General features: G+C 39.1%; 1 protein-coding gene across 4 annotated transcripts in view; it reads right to left on the bottom strand.

The window, feature by feature from the left end:
* Positions 1 to 13468, bottom strand: part of LOC133635968 (catenin beta-1-like) — a 33101-nt gene that overhangs the window by 8780 nt on the left and 10853 nt on the right. For all 4 annotated transcript variants that reach the window (XM_062029494.1, XM_062029496.1, XM_062029497.1 and 1 more), the window contains exons 3-12: positions 6246 to 6455; positions 5919 to 6169; positions 5610 to 5848; positions 3141 to 3342; positions 2890 to 3034; positions 2650 to 2753; positions 2411 to 2545; positions 2122 to 2325; positions 266 to 424; positions 71 to 190 (exon numbers count right to left, since the gene is read on the bottom strand). In XM_062029494.1, coding sequence (XP_061885478.1) covers positions 71 to 190; positions 266 to 424; positions 2122 to 2325; positions 2411 to 2545; positions 2650 to 2753; positions 2890 to 3034; positions 3141 to 3342; positions 5610 to 5848; positions 5919 to 6169; positions 6246 to 6455 — 1769 coding nt within the window. The remainder of the gene's footprint in view (positions 1 to 70; positions 191 to 265; positions 425 to 2121; positions 2326 to 2410; positions 2546 to 2649; positions 2754 to 2889; positions 3035 to 3140; positions 3343 to 5609; positions 5849 to 5918; positions 6170 to 6245; positions 6456 to 13468) is intronic.

The following is a 13468-nucleotide window of genomic DNA, read 5'->3' as shown; positions in this document are numbered from 1 at the left end:
AAATCCAAGCCAATAATTTATCCAGCTGACTTTGGGGCCCTAATGCGTGCAACATGAGGGGACAATTCACCTGGACAAAGAGTGGAATGGTGTTAAGTCCTCTGATGACAATTCTGTTATGGACATCCCGTGCCAGGATGTGCAGCGCTCCTGTGCAGCCTTCAACTATCTCTTCCATACGCACACCTTCCTGTAAACGCAGACTGCATTTACTTACTTGACTTTAACAATAAATAGCACTTGTTTTACACGTTTGGTTACACACCACAAACTGCTGCTGGTTGCCTCCCATGCTGGTGCGCCTTTGAGTGTCCTGGTGCGCCCTGACAAGCAGCTGGACCAGTCGGGGGATGGCTCCCTGCTCCCGAAGAGCGCTGTGATTGGCTGGGCAAAGGGCCAGGTTTCGAATCAGACCAACAGTAGCCTAGTTGTGGAGAAGGGAAAAAAAAAAAAGTTAAGACTGAATTATGGTTGTGTGATATAAATTTGGCCGACTATAGGGCTTTTAATACCATCGCTATAAAGCATGGTGGTGATACATTTGACAGAGACAAGCGAATGGCAGCGTCCTTAACACATGGTAGCGTCCTTGCTACCAGTCAACGTCCTCCACAGTGCAAAGCCACTTGGAAGTCAGTAATCTTTGCCTCCATGGCAGCAAATGCACTTTCTTACATGACTATCACTGGAAGACAAGGTCTAGCTCGGGGGTCAGCAACCTCTTTAGCGCCGCCCTAGTGGCTCACTGGACCTCTTTAAGAGATATGTGAAAATGGAAAAAGATGAAGAAAAAAATATATTTTTGTTTTAATATATTTTCTGTAGGGAAACATGACACAAACCTTCCTAGTTGTTAGAAATCCCACTTTTTATGTTATACATGCTTCCCCGATGAGAGTATTTGGCAAGCACCGTTTTGTCCTACTAATTTCAGCGATCCTTGAACTCATCGTAGTTTGTTTACATGTACAACTTTCTCCGACGCTGCCACAGAAAGACGTGTTTTATGCCACTCCTTTGTCTCATTTTGTCCACCAACGTTTTATACTGTGCGTGAATGCACAAAGGTGAGCTTTGTTGATGTTATTGATTTGCTGGAGTGCTTATCAGACATATTTGGTCAGTCCATGACTGCAAGCTAATCAATGCTAACATGCTGTTTATGCTAGTTGAATGTACATATCGCATCATCATGTTTGTGTGCCATGTTGTTCCAGACCACAGCAAACGTTACCCAGCTTGCAAAGATTGTAATAAATCCATTAGAAAAAGACAGCCTGCCGTTTCCTTTAACTTGACACACACATCTATACCTTTTGGCCATTCTGAGCCAGTCATTTCCAGGAGTTATCTCACCCTGTGAGAAGCCTCCATTTTACTAATGATTACCAATGTTGCAAAAATGTGTAGAATAAAAATTAAAATACAATATTTCTGCCAACGAAGATTTGCGTCAGCCTTTGATAGTAGGCTAATATAGCTAATATAGACACGTACATCATGTGTTGTCTTCATTATAACACTTATATAAGGCTTTCAATTTTTTACGGCACCAGACAGATTTTTGGGGGGGATTTTTGGTCCAATATGGCTCTTTCAACATTTTGGGTTGCCGACCCCTGGTCTAGCTAAACATGCTACACTACACACTGTAGAGAAATATGAGATAGGTTAGCCACAAACAATGGACATCTTGAATCTAAATAGATGTGGGCAGATCGATACAGATAACAATTATTCAGTAACAATTTTTTTAGTGTATGGTTAATACTACAGTGATTAAATCATTTTTGTCATTTTTGTTATCAACTTAAAAAACAAGTCCCTGGACAGGCTGGCTTTAAAGGGCAAAAACCAGAGGCTTTAAATCAGAGCCAATTATAGGAAATAAATTAAATGATAATACCACCATCCTGTCTTTTTGTCTTATAATTGTAATCAATAATTTAATCACATAATTATCATGACAATCAGCAGTATGAGTGTCAGCATTTTAAGCCTTTGTAACCCATTAAGATATGGTTCTATTATTTACGTACCAAACATATAGCATGATATAGAGATATGTGTATATAATAATGAATACAAGTAAATGTAGATGTGAGGGAAACTGCAAAATACCTTGATGAGTGGCCAGTGAGATGGCGGGTGTAGGAGTTTGACCACCACAGGCAGGCCATAGTGAAGGCGCACAGCATTCTGGGCCATCTCTGCATCCTGGTGGCGGGAGGTAAGGTGGCGCAGGGCACAGACAGCTGGCTCTGTGATGTCCTCTCGGTCACCCGCCCTAAGTACTGTTCTCACAAGGGCCTCAATGCCTCCCACCTAACAAAAGACAGCACAATTGTGTGATGGCTAATTTAAAAAAAGAAGTGCACAAAATGCGACACAAAAGCACAATTCCTCACACCTGGCAGACCATGAGTTTGTTACTGTAGTTGTTGCAGGTCAGATTTGAGAGGATCCCAGCAGCACAGGTCACTACATTGATGTCATCACTTCCCAGCAGTTGGACAAGGGTCCCCAACAGACCCTCCATTCCCTCCTAGAAGGAGGGGGAGTGGGTTTGTTTGTGTTTTGCCACTTTGTATTGCCCAACATGGACATTCGATTGAACAGTGCTAAAAAAAAGACAAAGATGTGTTGTACCTGCTTAGTGGCAGCATCTGAAAGGTTCCTCAGTGTCCAGAGACAGTTCTGGACCAGACGCTGGCTGGGGTCAGTCAGATGGAGTCCCAGGGCCTGCATGCCTCCTACCACAAGCAGGCAAACACACAAGTTGGTATTTATAGTAGCAAACCAGAAGATACAATATGAGATAGAGTCAACACCATGCAGCGCCTGTATTTAGCTCTTTCTTTCATTTCTCCACCCAGAAGAGGAACTTACCAGCTTCGACTATTGCCGGTTTGTTGCTGGAGCAAACAGACAGGACCTTGAGGACTCTGCTTGTGGTCCATAACAGTTTCTCATAAGTGAAGGTCCTCATGATGTTGACCAGAGCTTGGGGACCACCACTGGCTAAAATAATCAACTGAAAAAAACAGACGTACACATTTATTCAAATAGTCACTAATCATTCGGTGGGACTAATTTATAAAGAACTAATTACGAAGAACCCTCAAGGAGTTTTCCCATACCTTGCTTTCCTGGTTGCCATAAGCAAGAATCTGCAGGCAGTCAGTAGTGATAGCGAGGAACTTGACGTTGGTGTTTGCCAACAGAGCCACCATCTTCTGCAGTCCTCCAGCCAGGCGAACTGCCATCTTGGCTCCTTCCTGGTGCAACAGCAGGTTGTGGAGTGTGGTGATGGCGTAGAACAACACACTGTCCACTGGTGAGCTGAAGGACAAAATTACAGCGAACATACAAATTCAATGTGTTTTTTTTGTTTTTTACTTGACATTTTTTAGTGCAGTAATATTGAGCAACGAAACCCCTACAATAATTATTTGTACCAAAGACTGCAAGGTTAAGTAAAAGTTATTAAAGTAAAATATACATACAGACAAAACACAGATTTCTCAGGCACAGCATGTTAGTGGCCCACACATTTGCAAAAAAAAAAGCTATATACTGGCCTGCCATCTTCTCACTGCATTTCCATTTAGACGAGTTTCACCCAGTGTTGAAGCTATGTGACCAAAGAACTGTACCAGAGGGTACGCCGCATTTCCTTTTTATTAATAGCATAAGAGACACACGGATATCGGTATACTTTTAAAACCCACATTAGCAAAATTGTTGTCCGCACATATCCATGGATGGTCATTATTCATCTATGGCAGGTTGGTTGGTGGAAACTGCCACAGGAAAGATTGGTGGCTGCACTGTAGGGGCGTAATATTGTATAAACTGTATATATTTTAAAAACAAAATCGATTCATATCCAAATTACGTTTTTTATTTATTTAAATTCTAAATCGATTCATAATGATCGAGAATCTATTACAGAAAGAAATAAAAAATAAACCTCAGCATTATTTCACTTTGAAGCCGTTCACCTGCTACTTCCGTCTCGTTGAACTCTGCTTAAAGAAGTGTTTGCTTACAGTCAGTGGGTGTGTACTTTGCGACCTCTCGTAGGACAGTTGCGTGAGGACAATCGCTGAGACTGACTATAGGTCAGTCTCAGCGATTGTCCTCACGCTACTTTTTTTTTTTACCCCACAAGGGGAACTTTGCAAACTGATTTTGCCATTTTTTTTAACAATCTATATTTGGGTTAAAAACATACAACCATTGCTTATTGATATTATTCTTGATACTGTTGTTTTTATACATTTTTGGTTTTCCTTTTTGTTTGTATTGTATTTAGTAAGTATTGTATTTGTATGTCTTCTAAATTGCTTTGTAAATGTTAGGGGTGTAACGGTACGTGTATTTGTATTGAACAGTTTCGGTACGGGGGTTCAGGTTCGGTTCGGAGGTGTACCGAACGAGTTTCCACAAGGACATATTAAGTAGCATAACGCTCGTTGTGTAAACAATGCACACCGAGGCACAACACACAGCATTCTAGCAGCTAACGGGCTATGATAGACTGACCATACGTCCTCTTTTCACCGGACATGTCCTCTTTTCACCGGACATGTCCTCTTTTGCGGAGCTGTCAGGGCGGAGTTTCTTAAATGTCTCAAATGTCCGGCATTTTGAGTTAAGGTTGCGTGTATTTTCAATGCACGTTCAGGGTTAAGAAGGGGTTAAAAACAAAAATTGTGCGCGCAGCAGCATTGGTGAGGGAGGGGCAGAGACAGAGAGAGCGAGAGAGTTATGATAAACGCGCATGCGTCGCCAGGCTCTGCTTTTTATCCATAGATTTATCACATTTAATTTTTTATTATCTATAGCAGGGGTGTCAAAAGTGTGCCCCGGAGGCCATTTGCGGTCCACAGCTAATGTTTTAAAGGCCCACGGCACATTCTAAAAATACTATTAAAATAAACAAAAACATAACAAAAGTGAAATAAAAAAGCTTAAAGGTTAGATGTAATTTAGAAAAAGTTGCAATGTTGACTAATAAAACAAAGCTGTTTTTTCTTTCAAACTGTCATTGCTCAAAACATAATATTGAATCAAAATCAATATTATTATGAATTATTGACCTATCCAAGGTTCACATTACTTCACATCAAATATCCCACTGAGAAAAATATTTTTGGTGGAAGATTTTGCAAACTTGGTAAATAAATAACCCAAAAAATTATATTTTGTTGTTTTCTTACTGTACCGAATGTGAACCGAACCGTGACCTCTAAACCGAGGTACGTACCGAACCGAAATTTTTGTGTATCGTTACACCCCTAGTAAATGTATATCTAAAGTATTGTAAAGCTGGTATGGAGATGGAGTTGCTCTATTTTATTTAATTAGATTAAAATACTGTAATTGTGTTGTGAATAAAAATTTAAAATATTATTTTTAGGCCAACAACATATAAAATCGCTCAACAGCAAAGAGGAGCTTTTGTAACCTGTAACCTGTTTTGAAAAGTTTTATTTTTTTACCAGATAACATTACGAGAATCGTCAATCCAAGAATCTGAATTGCATCTTGAGGTGCCAAAAGATTTCTACCTCTCCTGCATTGCACATCCATTAGTAGCTTACCCAAGCATCTTGACCAAGGCAGGGATCCCTCCAGACTTAAAGATGGCAAGGAGCCCCTCCCGGTGGTGGGAAAGGTTGTGCAAGGTTCCAGCAGAGCAGCGAGCGGTTTCCACGTCACCAGTGTTTTGCATGGCGCGGACAACTGCTGAAACCATCTGAGGCGAGCGCATCAGCGCGTGCCGAGAGGCCTCCTTCTTTGACAACTGGTGCACCATGACAGCTGCCTTGTTCACCACCACCTAGAAGAAAGGCCATGTGAGTAAGAAAAGTTGTTCTTGCAGGCTACTGTACTTTAGTTTGAATGTGTACCTGGTCCTCGTCGTTGAGCAGTTTTGTAAGCTCAGGGATGGCACGGGTGGCCAGCTCAGCATCATCCTGGTAGTTGATGAGATTGACCACGGCATGCTTTAGCATCTGAGAAGGTTCTGCCAGCCGCTGCACCGCCGTGGGGTGCGCTGCGTCAAGCTGGGTCGGAGAAATCTGGATGCCTTCCTCCAAGGTTTCAGGGAACATGGCCGCACGCACCCGCTGGGCGCGAGTCATGGCGTAGCCTTCAACGTCTACAGCAGAAAAACATCATTAGAAGACATCAATGGGCAATGGTTCAACTGACTTAAAAGTGACGGTCATAAATACCTGCAGTCTCAGGTGTAAATGGCTGGCTGAACTCCCAGTCGTACAAAGATGGATCATCCTCCTCAACATCAGGGTTTCCCTTGCCACTCAAAGATGGCGCCGTGGTGGTGACTCCAGACTGAATGCCTGAATCCAGGTAGGACTGCTGCTGCCACTGGCTCACTGCAGTCTTGCTGTCTCCCATCGCCATGTCCAACTCCATCAAATCAGCTGAAGACAACAGAAATAACCGATTTGAAGAAAATGACTATTGCTGCCTTGTAAATAGTAAATTATTATTTCATTACTTGTATACATCAGTGCTTCTCACCAGTGCTTTAGCAAAGGGTTTGGGCATTTTTTAAATTTATCTCAAACACTGTATCTTATAATTATTAAAAAATATATTAAAAAGGTGCAGTTTGAATCAAAGGCACTGTAAAATAATGTGTACCAGCACGTAAAATTTGTTTTATGATAATTTCAGGAACAAAGTGTTTATATGCACAAACTCAAAAATGATTTGAACAAAAAGCGTCTGCAGAGTTTTTTTTAGTGTGTTATATCAGAGTAGTGGAATCAGAACAAACATACAAAAAGTATTTTTTTCCTGATTACATTAGGTGTGTTTATTTTCTGAGTAGGGGAGGTAGTAATTCAGTTACAAAGACACTTCTGTGAGTGCCTGCGAGTCGGCATTCAGGGCAAGATCAGTGTGAAGTCAAGCAGTCAGTGAGACTCAAGCCTGTCACTGAAGTTGCTGCTGCTTCTAAATGTTGTGTTTTAACTTAAATGCTAGTGTCTATGCTAGTCATATTTATTTACTTTGTTCTTCTGGGCTGCACTTCCAGCTGTGTTTGAGGGAAGGAGCACAACGCTGATTGGACATTAAATATGTCGTGACGACCAGTGTTGGGACTAACGCGTTACAAAGTACGTGTGTATTCTGCTGAAACAGCTACAAAAGCAACATGCTTCGAGGAAGCTAGTAAAGAGAGACACACTTCACCTCCACCTCCAACAGCGGCTGGATTTTAACGAGGCACTGCGCACTGAAGGTACACACACTCTGTCAATTCTCTTATATACTCTTTCATTCTAGACTTCTAGAGTGTTTGATTATCACATCACTCTAAATGTACAGACTATAAAGTTCCCAAACATAAAGAGGGATGCTTGTGGGCCAGGCCAATCTTTCCTTATCTCTGAACTAAAACTGGGGAAATGCGTAGAGTAAGGCTGCAGCTAACGATTATTTTTCTATCGATTAATCTATAGATTATTTTTTTCGATTAATCGGTTAATCTATAGATTATTTTTTCGATTAATCTATAGATTATTTTTCCTTTTACCGATTATTTTTTTTATTCCAAATGAAGATGAAAAAATAAATGTAGGCCCGTTTTTTCAAAAGGCATGGCTTTTATTTACAAAAAAAAAGAAGTATGGCCACTCAGTCAACATTGACAACAACATGACTAAATATTCTGTAACAATGTAAACATTTAAAACTTTTAACATTTAACAAAATTAAAAGTAGCGGCCTTGCCAGAAACCTGAGGGTTGCAGGTTCGCTCCCCGCCTCTTACCATCCAAAAATCGCTGCCGTTGTGTCCTTGGGCAGGACACTTCACCCTTGCCCCCGGTGCCGCTCACACCGGAGAATGAATGATGAATGAATGAGTTGTAAAAATGAATGATGGGTTCTCACTTCTCTGTGAAGCGCTTTGAGTGTCTAGAAAAGCGCTATATAAATCTAATCCATTAATACAAAAAAGTGCCAATCTAAATATTCTGGAGCACTGTAAACATTAAGTATTGCTTTTAAAATGTGCAAAATAAACATCCAGTCCAACACAGTACACAATAACCAATTCTACTCATTCCAGTGAGTGACTAACAGTTGTAATGAAGAAAGGTTAGCATGTGTACATGTTTGGTTCTTTTCTTGTTTACAATATTCCCAGCAGCTGAAAATAGGCGCTCAGAAGGGGTCGATGTGGCTGGAACTGAGAACTAATTAACCTTCACCTCAAGCCAGGACTGCGAGTGAGCTGAGCTGCAGTTTATATTTCTAGAAGGTCAACGGGCTCATAGTGATGTTACTAGTAGTTGACTGGGAGGTGTTTATTATCATTTGGGGAGAGTCCGCTGCCTGATGCTCACCTGCTAAACACCTATCTGCTCCACGCTGAAGCGCTGACTACATGCGCTCTGAATACACACTGCTGATTGGCTGATAATGCTTTGTGTGTACCAATCAGATGGTTGTGTGGGTGGGACAATGCTGCGTGTGTACCAATCAGGTGGTTGTGTGGGTGGGACAATGCTGCGTGCTGAGACAGAGGCAGAAGAGCGAAGCAGCTTGTTAAGACTTTAGCAGCTAAAGTTAGCTTTAGCTTAGAAAACTCGTTCGGTACACCCCCGTGCCGAACCGAAAGCCCCGTACCGAAACGGTTCAATACAAAACACGTACCGTTACACCCCTAGCAGATACAAATGACACATTCATGTTTTTGTGTAATGATGACAACGTATGCTCGCGCGGACGATTGACTAGTTGATGGTTTTCTTTTCAAATGTTCGTTCATAGCCGTTGTGCTGCTATGATAGGCCATTTCCGCTCGACACAGTGTGCATACAACAACATTATTAGGCCGTTTATTGAAATACTCCCACACTTTTGACCACTTTTGGCATGCTTTTCCCCCCTCGCTCGCACCGCTCGCATCGTCTGCTTTGCGGTCCGCCATGACGGTAGTGTGACGTAAATATGCGACGCGTCGACGCACAAAAACGGCGTCGACGTATTTTAGTAACCGATGACGTCGACTACGTCGACGCGTCGTTTCAGCCTTAGCGTAGAGTGTTCTGGGCTTCAGACATGATTTTATTTCAGAATTTCTTGAGAGAAAAAAACGCCTGGTTAGGCTTTGTGTATGTAGTGTGTGCCTTCCTTGCTTTACAGCTATGTTTTTATTATGCTGTTTGTTACTTATGTGTGTTATGTTGCAGCTATTTAAAATAGTTTTGTCAATTTGTTCTGGCCTGAAACAAATTGGCCCTTCGAAACATATCTTTGTCTTTGTGTGTTGTATGTAGACCACATTGCTTAGCAGAGTTCAGTGATGCAAATGCATGTCAAGATGATCAACAGATTGTATTATTCTCCAGTGCAATAACAGTACTGAAATGAAGGCTAAAAGGGCATTAAAAGGGGGCCTTAAAAAAAAAAATATATATATATATATATATATATATATATATATAACTGTAACTAGTTACTGGTTTTCAGTAACTAACCCAACACTGGTGACGACCATGACTTTCGCGATGGTCGCACACTCATGCAGACACAACACGCACACGTACACAAAGACACATGTTGAAAAATGTGTAAATCTTGATTCACCTAAAATGCATGGCTGGTTGTGTATATTTTATGGTGACAAAATGCATGTCAACAATAAGTATTTTGACAAGCTCATATATGAATATCAATAAAAACAACAAAAATAATCGTTCCAGAACCTATTTCGGACATTTCATCAAAGTCTGTTAGGGATGTAACGGTATCAAAATCTCAGTTGAGTGTCTTTAAATGGGAACTGCACTTTTTTGGAGTTTAGCCTACCGTTCACAATAATTAGACACGACGGGGGATGTTTTCTTTTTTCAATGCATTTTAAATAGTAAATAAATGAGATCAAAAGTCTGCTTACAATGGAGCCTATGGGAGCCGCTCTCTTCTGCCTGTAAATCCCTTAAAAAACACCCAAACACCTCCATTAAGTTTTTATATTTATGATGTAAGTATATATGTAATGTAGTAACTGGTACACAAATATAAAATTTTACATATTTTGCTCATTTTAAGCATACACTGAACACTAATTTCAATACCGCATCACAACATTCGTTTTTTTCTTAACTTAATCACTGATTACTTCTTCCTGCAGACTTTATGAGAGCCAACAAACATAACAAAACATCACTTACTGTATAGTGTCTGCTGTCATTAGGCGGCCGACTGCTGAGACGCTCACATATTTCCATTTAGATTAAGAATGACTCATAATCCTTGCGAAGACGAGGGGGGTTGAACTAAGAATCTTTTCGTGTCGTTATCGCCATTTCTGGATCTAAATTGGCTGTCAAAGTGTACCAACTTGTCAGAATACGTCCTCGTCCTTCTACTATCCAGGTGAGAGTCATGATTTATGATCTAGAATAATGTTTGACGAGCACGGAAACAAGGAGGCAGCTTATCAGTCGATCATGTCAACTTTGGCACACAAGGTCGTGATTATGGCGCCGCCATAGAGAGTTTGTCTCCGTTAGCGCTTGTAATAATATCACTAATACTTGGTTAAGTCACGAAATGTAAATAAAGTATCGTTGGTGCTTATGGGATGTTTTTTTATTGGGTTTTATGGGCGGAATAGAAGACCTGCCATTGGCTTCGCTGTAAGCGGACTTTCATTTACGAGTTAGAATGCATTAAAAAAAAACACCCTTTATCATGTCTTTTATAGATTATGAACGATAGGCAAAATTCCAAAATAAATTAATGTCCCCTTAAAAGTGACAATACAAACATTATGTGTAAAACAATGTTCACTTTCTGAGAAGCAGTGTCCTCTGCAGTGGACATTTTTATTTAAGTTTGGAAAAGGCAGTTTCTCAGAAAAGTTAACTAACAATTTACTCTTTAATAATGTATACACCCCGCAAAATGCCGGCAAAAAAACCCAAAACCTTTTACTGTGAAGAATTTTAAACCGCTATACCACGGTATCTACAATACCGTGACATCTCTAAAATCCGTCCATTACTTATTAGACTTCCTTTTTATTGTCATTCAAATTTGAACTTTACAGTACAGATAAGAACAACATTTTGTTGCATTAGCTCATGGTAGTGCAGGATAAAAGAAAGGTGCAGATATAAATAAATAGATTACTGTACAGATAAATATATTGCACTTTTGCATATGCATCCACGTTTATGGATGTATATTGTCTTTATATTCCAGCCAGTTAATCAGTTTTAGCGGGGAATTGAGGGGATTATTATGATGCGTTCAAGAGTCTTATGGCCTGAGGGAAGAAGCTGTTACAGAACCTGGATGTTGCAAACTATCAGATTGCGTAACTGGTTGCATTTCTTTTTTTAGGAAGATGCACATTTTTTCCAGAAAACTGGCTGTTCTACCATCTGAGCCACACCACATAACATTTATAAGCAATGATATATGTCAACATTTTGTTTGTGGTGGGAGGCCCCCAAGCATCAATTGATTCAAATGAATTTCAATGAGACATTGAATTGATAAAGTGTTGAGTTAAGAACTACATCACAGAAGCAATAAAGTTGTTAAAGTGGAGGTAGTACTGTATAGGTATGTGTGTATTCGCCACTGGATGGCTCTCCACTAAGTGTTTCACGCTTAAATTTTTTGGTCACTTCCTGTGCTAATTTCATGAAGGAAATAATGTATTGAAAATCCTTAACATCATTATAAAATGATAATGTTTGATGAGATTTTTTTTTGTTTCTTTGATTAACAAGCTTTCCAATGATGCCAACTTTTGACACCTTGAAAGTCGGGTCTAACAAAAATGGTCACACCTAAAATCTTGAGCCCCGTTGATTTTTAAATGTAAAAGGTTGACTATAAATTGGTGTATTTTCACCAGGTTTAGAAATTCATAACTTTAATACTTATCACAGGAAAATGACACTGGAATCATCTTAAGAGCTGTCTGATGATAGTAGTTTCATGTAAATAAATTATTTTCTAATAATTTTACACACATACCTATACAGTATTAGCCTGAAAGTTGAAAATGTAGGACAGGAACCGTGAGAAAAGTAATAATAAAGACAAAGCACGCTGGTTCTCAATCATGTTTTCGCACATTATTTGTGACTTCCTGTGCTAATTTCAAGAAGAAAGTAATTTGTTGAAAATATTCGACATCATTATAAAATGATAATGTTTGATGAGGGTTTGTTTGCTTCTTTGATTAACAAGCTTTCCATGGTGTATTTTCACCACGTTTAAAAATGTATACATTTTAATACTTAAGACGACTCCAGTGATTAAAGTATAATTTTCCTGTCTTAAGACCTGTCTGATGATAGTAGCTTCATGTAAATCAATGATTTTTTAAATAATTTTACACACATACCTATACAGTATTAGCCTGAATGTTGGAAATGTAGGATAGGAACCGTGAGAAAAGTAATAATAAAGACAAAGCACGCTGGTTCTCCATCATGTTTTCGCAATTTTTTTGTCACTTCCTGTGCTAATTTCATGAAGGAAGTAATGTATTGAAAATATTTAACATCATTATAAAATGATAATTTTTGATGAGGTTTTTAATAATAATATTAACAAGCTTCTCCAATGACGCCAACTTTAGAAAAATTGGGTAAATATTAGGAAAGTTATGACACCTTGAAAGTCAGGTCTAACAAAAATGGTCACACCTAAAATCTTGAGTCCCATTGATTTTTAAATGTAAAAGGTTGACTATAAATTGGTGTATTTTCACCAGGTTTAAAAATTCATCACTTTAATACTTATCACAGGAAAATGATACTTATAACACTGGAATCGTCTTAAGACCTGTCTGATGATAGTAGTTTAATGTAAATAAAATATGTTTTAATCATTTTACACACATACTTATACAGTATTAGCCTGAAAAATGGAAATGTAGGATAGGAACCGTGAGAAAAGTCACAATAAAGACAAAGCACGCTGGTTCTCCATGTTTTCGCACATTTTTTGTCACTCCCTGTGCTAATTTCATGAAGGAATTAATTTATTAAAAATATTTAACATCATTATAAAACGATCATTTTTGATGAGGTTTTGTTTTTGCTTCTTTGATTAACAAGCTTTCCAATGACGCCAAATTTTGAAAAATCGGGTAAATATTAGGAAAGTTATGACACCTTGAAAGTCGAGTCTAACAAGAATGGTCACACCTAAAATCTTGAGTCCCATGGATCTTTAAATAGAATAGAATGGACTTTATTGTCATTATATTTGCATATAACGAGATTAAGGACTCCTACTTAAGGTGCGGTAGTGGGAACAAATATGTGGTAAGAATAAATTCCACAAGAGGTAATAAAGAAAAAACTAACAATTGAAATAAACAGACTACTATCCAATAAAAATAATAAGCAATCCTGTACAATATACAAAACACTATAGAAATACAAAA

The sequence above is a fragment of the Entelurus aequoreus genome, linkage group LG20 (genome assembly GCF_033978785.1).
Source record: "Entelurus aequoreus isolate RoL-2023_Sb linkage group LG20, RoL_Eaeq_v1.1, whole genome shotgun sequence".
In the NCBI taxonomy this organism is placed as follows: domain Eukaryota; kingdom Metazoa; phylum Chordata; class Actinopteri; order Syngnathiformes; family Syngnathidae; genus Entelurus; species Entelurus aequoreus.
The sequence above is the reverse complement of the archived record's forward strand: the minus strand, read 5'-3'. Positions and strand labels throughout refer to the sequence as shown.